The sequence below is a fragment of the Lates calcarifer genome, linkage group LG24 (genome assembly GCF_001640805.2).
Source record: "Lates calcarifer isolate ASB-BC8 linkage group LG24, TLL_Latcal_v3, whole genome shotgun sequence".
Lineage (NCBI taxonomy): Eukaryota > Metazoa > Chordata > Actinopteri > Centropomidae > Lates > Lates calcarifer.
In genome coordinates, this window is record NC_066856.1 from 19,796,870 (window position 1) to 19,811,455 (window position 14,586).

Here is a 14,586-nt window from a genome sequence, read left to right on the forward strand (position 1 = left end):
ACGTACTTCCTGTTGTGCCAAGGTTCACTTCGTTGGGAAACTCCTAAAAGACGGCCGCATTACCTCGATTAAAATCAGCCTTACTGTAGAAAAACCTTTGTTACTGACTTGGAAATTGTATTTTTATATCAACTGAAGTTTGTACAACAGTTTTCTGTACGTGTCACATCGCTGGACGTCGTTATTTGTCTCATTTTCAGCACTTTATCGTCGCTAAATCTGCCCATCCCGGCGCTTGCTAACGTTAGCTCATCGGCTAGCCACCATTCACTCTTCGAAGAAAGAATCGATTAATCGTTATCACAGTCATGGATCGAACAGGAGTCACTACAGAAACACCAAAGGTAAGAAGCTCTGTGGTTCAGTTGTCTTCTCCTGTCGTGTCTTGTTCGTTTTGTCAAAGAAAACGATGAAGTGTTAGCTGCTAATGCTAGCCGCTGTCCAATATGGCCATGTCCGAATGAAGACTGTGTTTCTATTTTTGTAAATAGAATCAGTTTCCACTCATGTCTTTAATGCTCTGGAAATTTCTATAAACATGTAGCACAGAGGGAATTATTGTGGCGACTGTCTAACGCCTTATATCTTTATTTTAGTGAAGTTTGAATGGTAAAATGTCAGTTTACAAACAGCAGCTGTGAGTTTTTTAACACATATTTTAATCATTATATTGTTATTTAACGAGTCCATCAGCACATTTACATCTAAAACAAACCAGATAAATGTCGTTATTCCAAATAAGTTAGTTTTAATAATGTGGGTGGATCCTAAACACGTCAGGACCCTGGAGGAGGGAGCTCAGCTCAGACATGTCTGAACTAGTCTTTTTATTATTGGTCACTGGTTCATTTACTACAAACTTTCACTGTACATATAGCAAGCTACAACTCAGTACATGTGTTGATGGTTTTTGAAGTGAAAAGAAGGAAATCCAACCTCTTACAGCAAAGCCTCTAAAGATGTTAACATGCAGCTAATTGTTATTCTGTGATCTCACATGAAGAACAAAGTTATTCTGGTGTGTGGTAAAAGTTTGAGCAACCAGAGAGTCAGCATTACAAGAAGAGGAACTAAAGTTCAGACCAGAAGTATGTGGATAGTTACTTAATTCAGAAATAAAATGATATATTCTACATTACAGAGTGAAGTCTCAGCTTAAATGTGAGTCTGTTAAATCGATGTAGAACCAACTGTGTGGGAGACGTAGCTCTTTAAACACATACAACATGTCGAAAAGTAACTGGACACTGAGCAGCTGAGTGTTGAGTCAGTGTTAGTTCATGAACACATGAGCTCAGACGTGACTCAGAGCTGACTGAGAGTTCCCATTTAGACCGAGGTGGAGTCAGTGAGAGCAGGAAGGATGAAGAAGATAATTACGAAGCTAAAACACAGGATGAGTAGAGAATGATAAACGAGCTGTTTCCCCGTCATCCATCAACAGAAGACGTCATGAAACAACAACAGTATGTTTGTTATTTTAGTGGCTGTCAGTATTTATTAGCTCACAGCTCACAAGTTAGAAATCTGACCTCAGGGGACGTTCCAGTTGAAACTTCTGACTAGGAACTTGGAAATTCCGACTTCGGTGTTCAACTTGAAGGCACCATAATAACAGTGTGTGTTGCTGCAGAGCCCGTGGGGTTCGGTGGCCCCGGCCACTCCGGCCTGCTCTCTGGTTGATGTGATGAGCGAGCAGCTGGCCCGACAGCTGGACGAGGAGAACAACGCCTTCCCTGCGCTCGCAGAGTAAGTTCTCACCTGCTTCACCTGCAGTCTGTGTATTCACTTTTTTTATCGTTTACTCTCACCATCGTCTTCCCTCTTCTCCTCTCAGGCCCGGAGCAGATCTGTTGCTGTCGGACGAGGCTCCAGACACGACCAGCGACCTGATGCTCGCCCAGATGTTACAGATGCAGTTCGACCGAGAGTTTGATGATCAGCTCCGCCGCGAGGAGAAGAAGTTCAACGGAGACAGCAAAGGTAGAAACACGAGAAAACACACGTTGTTGAGACAGTGAGTGAAGAGTTTAGGTTTAATCAGTGACGGTGTGTGTTAATGTTTTGTGTCCAGTGTCCATCTCCTTTGAGAACTACAGAATGGTCCATCCATATGAAGACAGCGACAGCTCGGAGGACGAAGTCGACTGGCAGGACACAAGACACGACCCCTACAGAGCCGGTACCACACTTACACACCTCACTTTATACCAAGTCACTTCACTGTGATTTGGATAAAATGTGGCACAAGTTACAGGAAATTAGTGACTGAACTCTGTGTGTGATGTTTCAGAAAAGCCTCAGACGACGCCCCGGAGAGGTTTCACCGGGAAAGGAAAGAACATCACCACCAAACACGACGAGGAGACGTGTGGTCGCAAGAACACGGCTCGTATGGACAACGTAAGACAACTGCATACTGTGTTCTCCACAAAAGCAAGTCACGTTTATATTTAATAATAAATACACCAATCAGCCACAACATGAAACCACTGACAGGTGAAGACACCAACCTAAACACTGGCTGATCAGCAAGTTCACTCTTAAAGTGTTTTAATTAGAAACCTGCAGGTTGACTTCCTCCTTCATTCATGGACGTAATAACTGGAAAACAAAATAAAATATTTAAGTCTTAGAACCCACAAGGACGGAGAGAGGGAGAGTATGAAAAGGAACAGGTTGTATTTTTCATCAGGAGTCGTCTTTATTATCACAAATACATCCTCTTTAGACACTCAAAGCAAATTATAAACTGGCTCTGAGTGAATCAGACTCATACCAACTGTTTTAAAATGTCTTACATTCAGTTTACAAACATTAATTCTTTTAAAGTCTGAATTTCTAACGTCACAAACATTTTATTTAGTTACATTTATCCAGGTTTCAATTTCTTTTTGTCAAAATGAGACAAATCTTTAAACCTAACGATGTCTTTTCACACCTAAATGTTAAACACAGAATAACCTGACTCTTGTTTCTACGTAAAACCACGTGTACTGTTCACCTTCATATCTGATAATACCTGATTTACCTCCTCCTCCTCCTCCTCATCCTCCACCTCCTCCTCCAGTTTGCCCCTGGAGGTCCATGTCGGTGACGGGCTGGGGATGGACCTGAAGTTGTCCAATCAGGTGTTTAACTCTCTGAAGCAGCACTGCTACAGCGAGCAGAGACGCAGCGCCAGGCTGCACGAGAAGAAGGAGCACTCCACCGCCGTACGTACAGACGCCTCCACCCACGCAGACCAGGAGTGACGATACACAAACATCCTGGTTTCAAACTCTTTCCTCTCTCCTCAGGAACAAGCGGTGGACCCTCGCACTCGTCTGCTCATGTATAAGATGGTGAACTCTGGCGTGCTGGAAAACATCAACGGCTGCATCAGCACTGGGAAAGAGTCCGTCGTCTTCCACGCTGACGGAGGGAGGTGAGTGGACGGAGAGGGAGGAGGCTCCCGACTGTTTTTAACCTTTAATGAAATAAAATAAACAGAAACAGCTGCTAAAAACTCCAGGTGTGTGTTTGTGTGTTTCAGTCTGGAGGAGCAGCCGGTCCCGGACGAGGTGGTGCTGAAGGTTTTTAAAACGACGCTCAATGAGTTCAAGAACAGAGACCGCTACATCAAAGACGACTATCGCTTCAAGGAGCGATTCAGCAAACTGAACCCGCGCAAAGTCATCAGGCTGTGGGCCGAGAAGGAGATGCACAACCTGTCCAGGTAACTGCTGATAATTACTGCTCATGCTCATCATTTCAGATTATTACAACTTATTAAAACTCTCTATATATCTCTATCAGTCTCTATCAATACCAGACTCCACTGACAAAAACAGAGATTTAACCAGGAGCTGCTGGAATACCACTGCCTCCATCTGTTAGTGTGTCTGTGTTACTGTGTGGTACTTTTACTTCAGTAAAGTATCTGATTACTTCTTCCACCACTGAAAGTCACACAGTAACACAGACACACTAACAGATGGAGGCAGTGGTATTCCAGCAGCTCCTGGTTAAATCACTGTTTTTCTCTATGGAGTCTGGTAGAGATATATAGAGATGTTTCTGGTTGAACTAAAAGGATCTGACTCTTTAATAACGTCATGATGTGATGCCACTGTTTGTGTTCAGGATGAAGAAGGCGGAGATCCCCTGCCCGGAGGTGGTGCTGTTGAAGAAACACATCCTGGTGATGTCGTTCATCGGTAAAGACCACGTCCCCGCTCCCAAGCTCAAAGACGCCATGTTGGGCTCAGAGGACATGAAGAACGCCTACTACCAGGTCCTACATGTACGTACGCTGACAGAGAGCTCTGTTTATTCTGCACAGTCACTGAGGCCGACGGTTTTTTAGTTTAAGAGTAAGAAACAGCTTCTTCTTCTTGTGCAGATGATGCAGCAGCTGTATCAGGAGTGTAATCTGGTCCACGCTGATCTCAGTGAATACAACATGCTGTGGCACGAAGGGAAGGTAAGACTGTGTCTGTTCGTCCTTCATCACCTCTGTCTCTCTCTCTCTCTCCGCTGACGTGACTCGCTCTCTCGTCGCAGGTGTGGTTGATCGACGTCAGTCAGTCCGTCGAGCCGACCCATCCTCACGGCCTAGAGTTCCTCTTCAGAGACTGCAGGAACGTTTCCACGGTAACGCCACATTGTCACACACTCGCCAGTTTAGTCTGATGGGAGATCTCAGAGCTCTGTTGTCCGTCGAGCTCCGAGAGAGAGATGAAAAACATATTTCATCATTGGTTGCTGATATCTGGATCGATCTGATTTGTGTGTGTGTGTGTTCGGGTGTTTATCAGTTTTTCCAGAAGAGAGGAGTGAGCGAGGCGATGAGTGTGTACGACCTTTTCAACGCCGTGACCGGACTGAACATCCCCGTCGGAGCAGAAGACGAAGCTGAGTTTATAGCTGAGGTAAAAAAAAAAAAAAAAGATGAGCACAGACTTAGCAGCCAAAAAGAAACATCATTATATATCAGTACCAGACTCCATTGACAAAAACGGGCGTTTTACCGAGCAGAACACAGGAGCTGCTGCAACTACTGGTTGGTGTGTTTGTGTTACTGTGTGACTGTAAGTGGTGGAAGAAGTAATCAGATACTTTACTGGAGTAAAAGTACCACACAGTAACACAGACACACTAACAGATGGAGGCAGTGGTATTCCAGCAGCTCCCAATAAAATCCCTGTTTTTGTCAATGGAGTCTGGTATTGATTTGTGATGATGATCCATCCTCTCTCTGCAGTAGTCAGTGTTTAAAGTTCTGGGTCAGGTGTTTACTCACCTCTCCTCTGTCTGACAGATCGTGGCGTTGGAGAAGAGGAACGAGGATCACGTGCAGAAGCGAGGGAAGAAAACGTTCCCCGTCACCTCTGAAGACGACCACCCTCCTTTAAAACCCGACGCTGACGACTAACGCTCGCCCGGCTCGCTCTCTCTTCACGATCCCGCCGTGTTGAAAACGCTGTTAAAGAGGAGATGAACGGAGGAGGACCCGGCGCTCTCCCCCCTCCACCACCCACCGACCCTCCCACCCTGCCTCCTGTGGACGGGTGGGGCGGAGCGCCTCCTCCTGGCTGCAGGAGGAACGATTTCACCCAGTTGGACGTTGAAGTCTGAGCGTCCGGGCTGAGAGGCTCCAGCAGGGTTTTCTGAATATCAGCCCATACTGGTATTTATCACAGTATGTGTTTCTGTACGAACTGTAGTAAAAATACAAAAGCTTTTCACGCAGGAGCCGAAGCTTTGTTCCAACTCTCAGAGAAAAATCTGTTTTCAATTCTAGTGTAAAACCTGAAGTCGTCAGGATGACGAAATAAAATAAGATTCAACTATTTTCTTCAGATAATGTTACAACAACGACTGTAGCTGCAGTGAGAGCAGTAACTGATCTGATGAAGTGAAAAAATCCTAAAAATGTCAAAATTGGGTAAATATCCGCAGTAAATATGAAATTCAGATGCTGCTTTTTAAAGCCAAAAAGGCACGAACTCAGTTTCTTTATTCGTCTTTTCTTTTTGGTTTTGCTTCTTTGCTTCTTCAGCTTCATCCTTTCATTATTTACTCTGGTGTTTTCTGTTTAACTGAAAAACCCAAATATCTAATCATGTAACAGCCTGAAGCAAAATTAAAAGTTAAATCATTTCTCCTGAGAAAAAACCCAAGATTTCTAAGATCAGAGTCGGAATTTTTTTTCAACCTACAGTCGCCATAATACACAGAAGAAATGATGAAGAAGTTAAATTATAAATCAGACAGAATCTATCATCAGGAACTATAAGTTTATTATTTTCTTTAAAGTGAAACGATGCACTCAGTCTCTGACGTGGAATATTTTATTAACTATTCAAATTAAAGTGCAGAAAAAAACTTTTATTCTAATCAAACAAATGCAAGTAAACTAGTTCTTCTAGCTTGGTGCCGTTAACTGTAACTGACGGCGGCTGGTTTAATAAGAGGATGGAGTGTGTGAAGTTTGTCTCTGCCTCTGAGGCCTCACATTGTATGGTGATAAACTAATGAAATGCTTCATTATGTGAAACTGCCTTCAAACCAGTGGTGACATTAAAAATCAACAATAAAAACAATAAAAACTGTTTCTGTCGGAGTTTTATTCCATAAAAACATAAATACTGATGTTAATGATCTGAGAAACAGCTGGAGGTTCGATCGTTGATTCATTTCATTTTCTGCAAATTATCTTCAGTCTATCACATGACTCTCAACGGGACTTCCTGCCAGATTCTTTCAAAGTAAAATGATGATCATAAATATACGCTGGCACCAAGTCAAAATTTTGACAAAGAAGATGAAATTCTGGACCTAATAATGTCGTGTTTCAAAAACTTTATATTGAAAGCAACACAGAAATATGATGGCGACATGTGTGTCAAAAATAATAATGAAAAAAGCACAGAAATAAAAATACCCTCTTTTATTTTGAAGGATGCAACCGGAAGCGTCGTCGCCTTCTCCGGCTCTGCTGCTAACGGGACGTCAAACTGAGCTAAACTGAACCAAACTGAGCTAAACTCGGGATAAAGGTGTGAGTACCTGGCGGGCAGGTGTGTGAGGATGAGTGAGGAACATTACCTGGAGCTGTGTGAGAACCCGGTGCAGTTTGAACACGCGTCCAGCGTCAACAACGTCTTCTTCGATGAGGCTAACAAACAGGTGAGCTAGTTAGCATCGGTGTGGCTAACGAGGTTAGCTTGACAGTTTGTTAGTTTAAAGAGAATTAAAAACAAAACGTGTCATCAAAAGTCTGTAGTTTTATTTAAAGTAGTTTTATTGTGCTTTCTGTGAAGTGTGGCTTCACGTGGTGTCATATTAATAAAGTTATCGATAACTAAAATAATTTGAACAGTGACAGTAAACAGCTTCTTTCATATTTTTAACCATGTTTACACTCACAATATCAGTGGCAGTGTAAACAGCAGAAGATGTAAACTATTGGCTGGTGGACAGAAGAGAGTCTGAGTTATGACTTCAGACTTTAAGTTATTAATGAGACAGGGGTGTTTTTATTCATGTCAGATGTTTTCTGTTTTGTTTTTTGGCTGCAGGTGTTCGCGGTGCGTTCAGGTGGAGCCACAGGTGTGGTGGTCAAAGGCCCAGATGACAAGAGTAGTGTTGCCTTCAGGTACTTTCACAGTTTACAGGAATCTTTTTTCTTTTGTAAAACATCACAATAGAAAAACTTATTCATATTCAGTATTTTATAAATGTGTCATGAGTAAAGTGTGAAGCTGAAAAGTAGCAGGTAAGAAATGTAGTGGAGTAAAAAAACATTGCTGTAAAATGCAGTTGTCGTAGCATGAAACTGAAATACTCAGGTAAAGTACAGGTACCTCCAAACTGTACCTCCCACCTCTGACAGTACCTGTGTGTATTAATCTGTGTTTCCCTCCACAGGATGGACGATAAAGGAGAAGTGAAGTGCATCAAGTTCTCCATTGGAAATAAGATCTTGGCTGTTCAGAGAACTTCAAAATCTGTGGTGAGTTCTGATCAGTTTAGATTCGATTCGTTCGATTTGATTTGACATTTTCTCACCTCGTGTTTCTAAATGAAAAAGTCTGTGGATGTTGATTTATTATGAAATATTTGATGCACAGACAGGAGTCCTTTAGCTACTGATTTTGCTTTGTTTGTAGGATTTTATCAACTTTATCCCTGATTATCCGCACACAGAGTTCACCCAGGAATGTAAGGTACGTGATGTGCTGTTTTTATTTCCTGTTGAGTTCAGTTTTCAGTTGTGAGGAGGAATCAGGAGTTTTAGACCTTCACACCAGAGAACTGAAGCTTGTTTCAGACTTTGAGGTGTGAAAACATCTGAAGAAGAATCTGTGGAAACACGAAGACGCAGCAGCTTCAGTGATTTTTTTGTGTTGTTTTGAAAATAAACTTTGTGTTTTTGTGCAGACGAAGAACGCCAGCGTTCTGGGTTTCTGTTGGACCAACTGGAACGAGATCGTCTTCATCACCGACCAGGGAATAGAGTTTTACCAGGTGCTCTGACTCTGACGTTCAGTCCTCACATGTGAACACACTCGGTGGGAGTTCAGTCATGTAGTTGTGTGTCTGTGTGTGTTTGTGTGTTCAGGTGTTTCCAGACAAGCGCAGCCTGAAGCTGCTGAAGAGTCAGAGTATTAACGTGAACTGGTATCAGTACTGTCCGGAGACCGCCGTCATCCTGCTGTCCACCACCGTGCAGGGAAACATCCTGCAGCCGTTCGCCTTCAGGGTGAGGAGCGCCGCCGCTCGCCTCAACTCGACAACTTTTATTTTGACGGTCTCTGATCATTCTGTTTACTTCCTGTTTCAGAGCGGGACCATGTCCAAGATGTCCAAGTTTGAGATCGAGCTGCCAGTCGTTCCCAAACCCGCCAAACTCAGCCTGTCGGAGAGGGACATCGCCATGGCAACAATGTGAGACAGACCGCAGACGTCCTCTCTCTGATCAATTGAACTGATTGAAACTGTCTAAATGCCCCCCCCCACCCTGTCTGTAGATATGGTCAGCTGCATGTGATGTACCTGAAGCATCACTCCAGAACAGCAAACAGTACGAGTGCTGAGGTCGTGCTGTATCACTTACCCAGGTACACACACACACACACACGCACACACACACACGTCGGCCAAAACATGTAAAACAGATAAAAACTGGAATCAGTAAATCATCAGTTAGTTATTGATTTTCACGATTATCATGATCATTTCTGTGAATATTCTGGAACAAAAAGAAAACTGAAATTTAAAACAGATGCAGAGAATTTTAGTTCTTTGGACTGTTTGACAGCAGAGGAGTATTTACCTGTGTGTGTGTGTGTGTTTTTGTTTGTCGTGTGTGTGTGTGTGTGTGTGTTTTTGTGTGTTCAGAGAGGGCGCCTGTAAAAAGAGCCACGTGTTGAAGCTGAACACGACGGGGAAGTTTGCTCTGAACATCGTGGACAACCTGGTGGTGGTTCATCACCAGAGCTCCCAGGTCAGTGTGTGTGTCTGTGTGTGTGTGTGTGTGTGTGTGTATTCATGTTGTAACTGTAGTGTAGCTGTGTGGTTGTAGGACGATGTTATTAATTCTTGATGTTTGTGTGTTTTTGTCTCAGACGTCTCTGATCTTCGACATCAAGCTGAAAGAGCCGGACTGTGCCGTCAACACACACCAGCCTGTCCTACCTGCCCGCTCCATACACCCCTACAGGATACCACTGTCAGGTAAACACACACACACACAACTGTTTGACTGGGGCAAGAAGAAACCACTATATATCACTACCAGACTCCATAGAGAAAAACAGGGATTTAACCAGGAGCTGCTGGAATACCACTGCCTCCATCTGTTAGTGTGTACTGTGTTACTGTGTGACTTTCAGTGGTGGAAGAAGTAATCAGATACTTTACTGAAGTAAAAGTACCACACAGTAACAGAAACACACTAACAGATGGAGGCAGTGGTATTCCAGCAGCTCCTGGTTAAATCACTGTTTTTGTCAATGGAGTCTGGTAGAGATATATAGAGATGTCCTGGTTAACTAAGGATCTTCCTCTTTAATAAAAAGCTCTGTCTCTGTAGGAATCCTGCTCTATGATGTTGTCAGACACTGAGAAGAACAATCTGAGTCTGTCAGTGGTAAAAATCAGACCTTTACTCTGAGTTTCGTTTCTTCTTTTTTCTCTGCAGGTCCAGCAGTCGTTCCCTCTCAGCCTCCAGTTCCCTGTCAGCTCTGTATCCTTTACCTCTGTCAGTCTCCAGTTAGGTTGTGTTTTACTGCTTTTTCTGTTTCAGCTCCGTCAATTAAAATCATTAAACGTCACCATTTCTGACCTTGACCGTCTCTGCAGACTCGTCCTCCTGGAGCGTCTTCCAGCCCGACATCATCATCAGCGCCAGTGAAGGTGACTGCTCAGTTACTGTGTTAGAGATAAACAGACCTGGTGTAATCAAACGCTCACAGCTAACATCATCTGTCTGTCAGGTTACCTGTGGTACCTGCAGGTGAAGCTGCCTCCGACTGTGAACCTGCTGCAGGACAAAGGCAAACTGATGGACTTCCTGTTACGACGGAGGGACTGCAAGATGGTCATCCTGTCCGTCTGCTCACAGAGTACGTCTTTGTTTTTACAGAATCTGTCGTCTGTTGTGTGAAAATCACCGTCTCACTGGTTTAAACTCACCTCTCCTCAGTCCTGGAGGGCGGGGAGAAGGGGAGTCCTTCCTGTCGTGGCGACCGTCTTCGACAAACTCAACCAGGTGTACAAAGAATACCTGGAGGCCGAGCAGAGCTACACTGTGGTGAGCGACGACTGCTCGACACACACACACAAACACACCTCAGCTGTTTCCAGCTGTTAAAGCTCTCTGTCGTCGTTGTTGGCAGGCGATGGAGTCCGGTCCGAGTCGAGGCAGCGCGGCGCAGAAACGTCCGGTCAGAACTCAGGCGGTCATCGACCAATCAGACATGTACACACACGTCCTGTCGTCTTTCACAGAGAGGAAGGTACAAGCACAAACACACAGAGACGTGTGTTATGGGTTGTTTAAACCAGAGAGTCTGAGCACTGAATGTGTGTGTGTTTTGTGCAGGGTGTGTCCCATAAGTTCATCATCGCGGTGTTGATGGAGTACATCCGCTCTCTGAACCAGTTCCAGATCACCGTCCAGGTAAAAGCCAGCAGAGTGACGCCTCTCTCTGACAGTTAAACATCTGTTCCTCTGATTCTCTGACTGACCAGCTCTACATGTTATTTCTCTGTAGCATTACCTGTACGAGCTGGTGATTAAAACGCTGGTGCAGCACAACCTGTTCTACATGCTGCATCAGTTCCTGCAGTATCACGTCCTCAGTGACTCCAAACCTCTGGTGAGTTCAAACTGAACCTGGATCAGGCTTCTTAAAGGAGCAGTCTGCTGATTTTACACATGATACATTCACTCAGATACAGTTGAGATGCATAATGGAAATGTAGGATTCAGTGTCTGCACTCGACCCAGGTCAGGGACAATGAGTCTTCATGGAAGTGGAGAACACGCTGAATTTCATCTGTCAAATGTCAAAATATAAAATAAAAAAACCCAAAGCTCAGGACGACTCAGTGGAACTAACCAGCAACAACATGTTCTTTACATAGCACCTTTTTAAATCAGCAAATAAAATAAAACAGTTCAAAGTTCTGATAAAATAAAGGATAAAAGTAATGGAAAATAAATTACAGATAAAATATCTGTTACAGTGAAGTTTCTAATCTCATGTCAGAATCTGGAAACAGACACATGTTGGTTAAAAATATTAAAAACTGAATTATTACTGCAGGTTGATTTTCTTCATGTGATGTAGTTCCTGTGTATTTATTTACCTGTGTATTTACCTGTGCTTCCTCCTGTGCCTCATGTTGTTTTCAGGCCTGTTTGCTTCTGTCTCTGGAGAGCACGTATCCTCCTGCTCACCAGCTGTCTCTGGACATGTTGAAGGTATCACTCGCTCGGTGCTCATCACAGATCACGGTGCCGTCGTTACTTTAACGTTCACTGACTGAATGTTTGTGTGTTTTCAGCGTCTGTCCACGGCCAACGATGAGATCGTTGAGGTTCTGTTGTCGAAGCAGCAGGTTCTGGGCGCGCTCAGATTCATCCGCAGCGTCGGTATGCAAAAACTTTAGTGATGATATCATCAGACAGTGGAGTCTTAAAACTGCTTTTAACTAAACAGTAACTTCAGGTGTGTTCACATTTTGAAGTCCAGACTTCAGACTGATCCTGCACCTGCTCCCTCTGGTTCTCTGGTTTTATTCAGGTGGACACGACAACGTGTCAGCGAGGAAGTTCCTGGATGCGGCACGGCAGACTGGAGACCAGATGTTGTTCTACACGGTGTTCAGGTCGTTCCAGCAGAGAAACCAGCGGCTGAGAGGAAGCCCCGGGTTCAACCCCGGTGAGAACACACTGCAGGTTTGATTCATGTGTCAGAAAACACACAGGTATTAACCCGAACATGTGACCTGTGTGTGTGTGTGTTACCAGGAGAGCACTGTGAGGAGCATGTGGTTCACTTTAAACAGCTGTTTGGGGAGCAGGCGCTGATGAAACCCTCCACCGTCTGAACCACAGACGGTAAACTCGCCTGGAGGAGGAGGATCTGAAATACTGAAGAACTCGTAAAAACCTGATGATGATCAGTTCCTCCTCCATCAGTCTGTTGTACATTATCTCATAATTATTTCATAAAAGAGAGTAATAATACTGTATAATATTGTATATTGAAATAAAGTTGTAAATTATGAGAAAGTGTTGTAACATGTTCAGAATATTGTTGATTATTTTATGTTATTATAATTTTCAACTTCCTCTGCTGCCACTACTTTTTTAATGTCCTGTGATAATAAGGTGCTCTGTGGCTGAAACTTTTCCTCATCTCTTCCTTTTTTTCTTGTAATTTGTTTATTCTGAAAATCTTCATTTCACCCGCTCTGTAGAAACATAATCAGAAGAAGATAATATATTGTGTAACGAGCAGGATTTGAAGCAGCGACTCCATCACAGAAACGTCCTTAAATATGGGTAACAAACACCACTGGACCGAAGTCTTTACTCAGTCTGAGCTTCTTCCATCAGTCGCTGTTCAGTCCTCACTTGGAGTGAACAACTTCTGCGAATTTGGCCAATCAGAAGCAAGTAGGTGGAGCAGAATCAGTCGACCAATCAGAGGTTTGTCTGCCAATATTGACTGGTGTGTGACGTCATTGGTCTGGACCTCCGGGGCGGGAGCAGAGCAACGGAGGAACAATGGCAGAAGATTGAGTGAAAATACGGAAGAAAATCACGGTTTACGCGGTCATCTTCACTTCAGCTTGTTGTCGCTGTGAGAAACTTCATCACTGAAGGAAGTGTGGATGTTGAAATGAGCTGTTTCTGTCGAGCACTGAGGCTGGACGCTGAGCACACCTACAGCGGGAGGTAAGGCTAGCAAGCTAACTAATTAGTGGCTATCGTTAGCTCTAGCGGTGGGTGCATTAGCATTAGCATTAGCCTTAGCCAGCTGGTAGGTCTCAGGCAGGTTTCTGTGTGTAGTGTTTTATGTTTGAATGTGTGTGTGACACCTGCACGGCCTCAGGTTCATCAGCACATCCTGTTGTGGAAAATTTCTGATGATTTTTTTTTTTCTATGACATTTTTTCACATTTTTTGACACCTTACTATACTATGACATTTTTTGACCATTTTTGACACCTTACTATACTATGACATTTTTTCACATTTTTTGACGCCTTACTATACTATGACATTTTCTGACCATTTTTGACACCTTACTATACTATGACATTTTTTCACATTTTTTGACGCCTCACTATACTATAAAATTTTTTGACCGTTTTTGACACCTTACTATACTACGACATTTTTTCACATTTTTTGACATCTTACTATACTATGACATTTTTTCACATTTTTTGACGCCTCACTATACTATAAAATTTTTTGACCGTTTTTGACACCTTACTATACTACGACATTTTTTCACATTTTTTGACACCTTACTATACTATGACATTTTTTCACATTTTTTGACGCCTCACTATACTATAAAATTTTTTGACCGTTTTTGACACCTTACTATACTATGACATTTTTTCACATTTTTTGACACCTTACTATACTACGACATTTTTTCACATTTTTTGACGCTTTACTATACTATGACATTTTTTCACATTTTTTGACGCCTTACTATACTAAGACATTTTTTGACCATTTTTGACACCTTACTATACTATGACATTTTTTCACATTTTTTGACGCCTTACTATACTATGAAATTTTTTGACCGTTTTTGACACCTTACTATACTATGACATTTTTTCACATTTTTTGACCTTACTATACTATGACATTTTTTCACATTTTTTGACGCCTCACTATACTATAAAATTTTTTGACCGTTTTTGACACCTTACTATACTATGACATTTTTTGACCATTTTTGACCGTTTTTTGACACCTTACTATACTATGACATTTTTTGACCGTTTTTGACACCTTACTATACTATGACATTTTTTGACCATTTTTTGACGCCTTACTAT

General features: G+C 42.9%; 2 protein-coding genes across 2 annotated transcripts; both read left to right on the forward strand.

The window, feature by feature from the left end:
• Positions 1-10: 10 nt before the first annotated feature.
• riok3 (RIO kinase 3 (yeast)) lies at positions 11-6,596 on the forward strand. Its single transcript, XM_051066756.1, is given in 15 exon segments — positions 11-344; positions 1,634-1,749; positions 1,838-1,983; positions 2,075-2,182; positions 2,294-2,403; positions 3,071-3,079; positions 3,081-3,215; positions 3,300-3,427; positions 3,536-3,718; positions 4,126-4,285; positions 4,385-4,465; positions 4,546-4,635; positions 4,800-4,913; positions 5,303-5,707; positions 5,744-6,596. Coding segments are annotated over 14 exon segments (1,530 nt in total). The 5' UTR covers positions 11-308; the 3' UTR covers positions 5,417-5,707; positions 5,744-6,596.
• A 353-nt stretch (positions 6,597-6,949) lies between these two features.
• rmc1 (regulator of MON1-CCZ1) lies at positions 6,950-12,849 on the forward strand. Its single transcript, XM_018679135.2, is given in 22 exon segments — positions 6,950-7,173; positions 7,566-7,642; positions 7,915-7,999; positions 8,157-8,213; positions 8,428-8,514; positions 8,609-8,749; positions 8,831-8,934; positions 9,018-9,107; positions 9,388-9,493; positions 9,615-9,723; positions 10,190-10,234; positions 10,351-10,404; positions 10,485-10,613; positions 10,694-10,719; positions 10,721-10,801; positions 10,887-11,006; positions 11,093-11,170; positions 11,265-11,369; positions 11,909-11,977; positions 12,061-12,148; positions 12,300-12,437; positions 12,527-12,849. Coding segments are annotated over 22 exon segments (1,968 nt in total). The 5' UTR covers positions 6,950-7,074; the 3' UTR covers positions 12,607-12,849.
• The last annotated feature ends 1,737 nt before the right edge of the window (positions 12,850-14,586 follow it).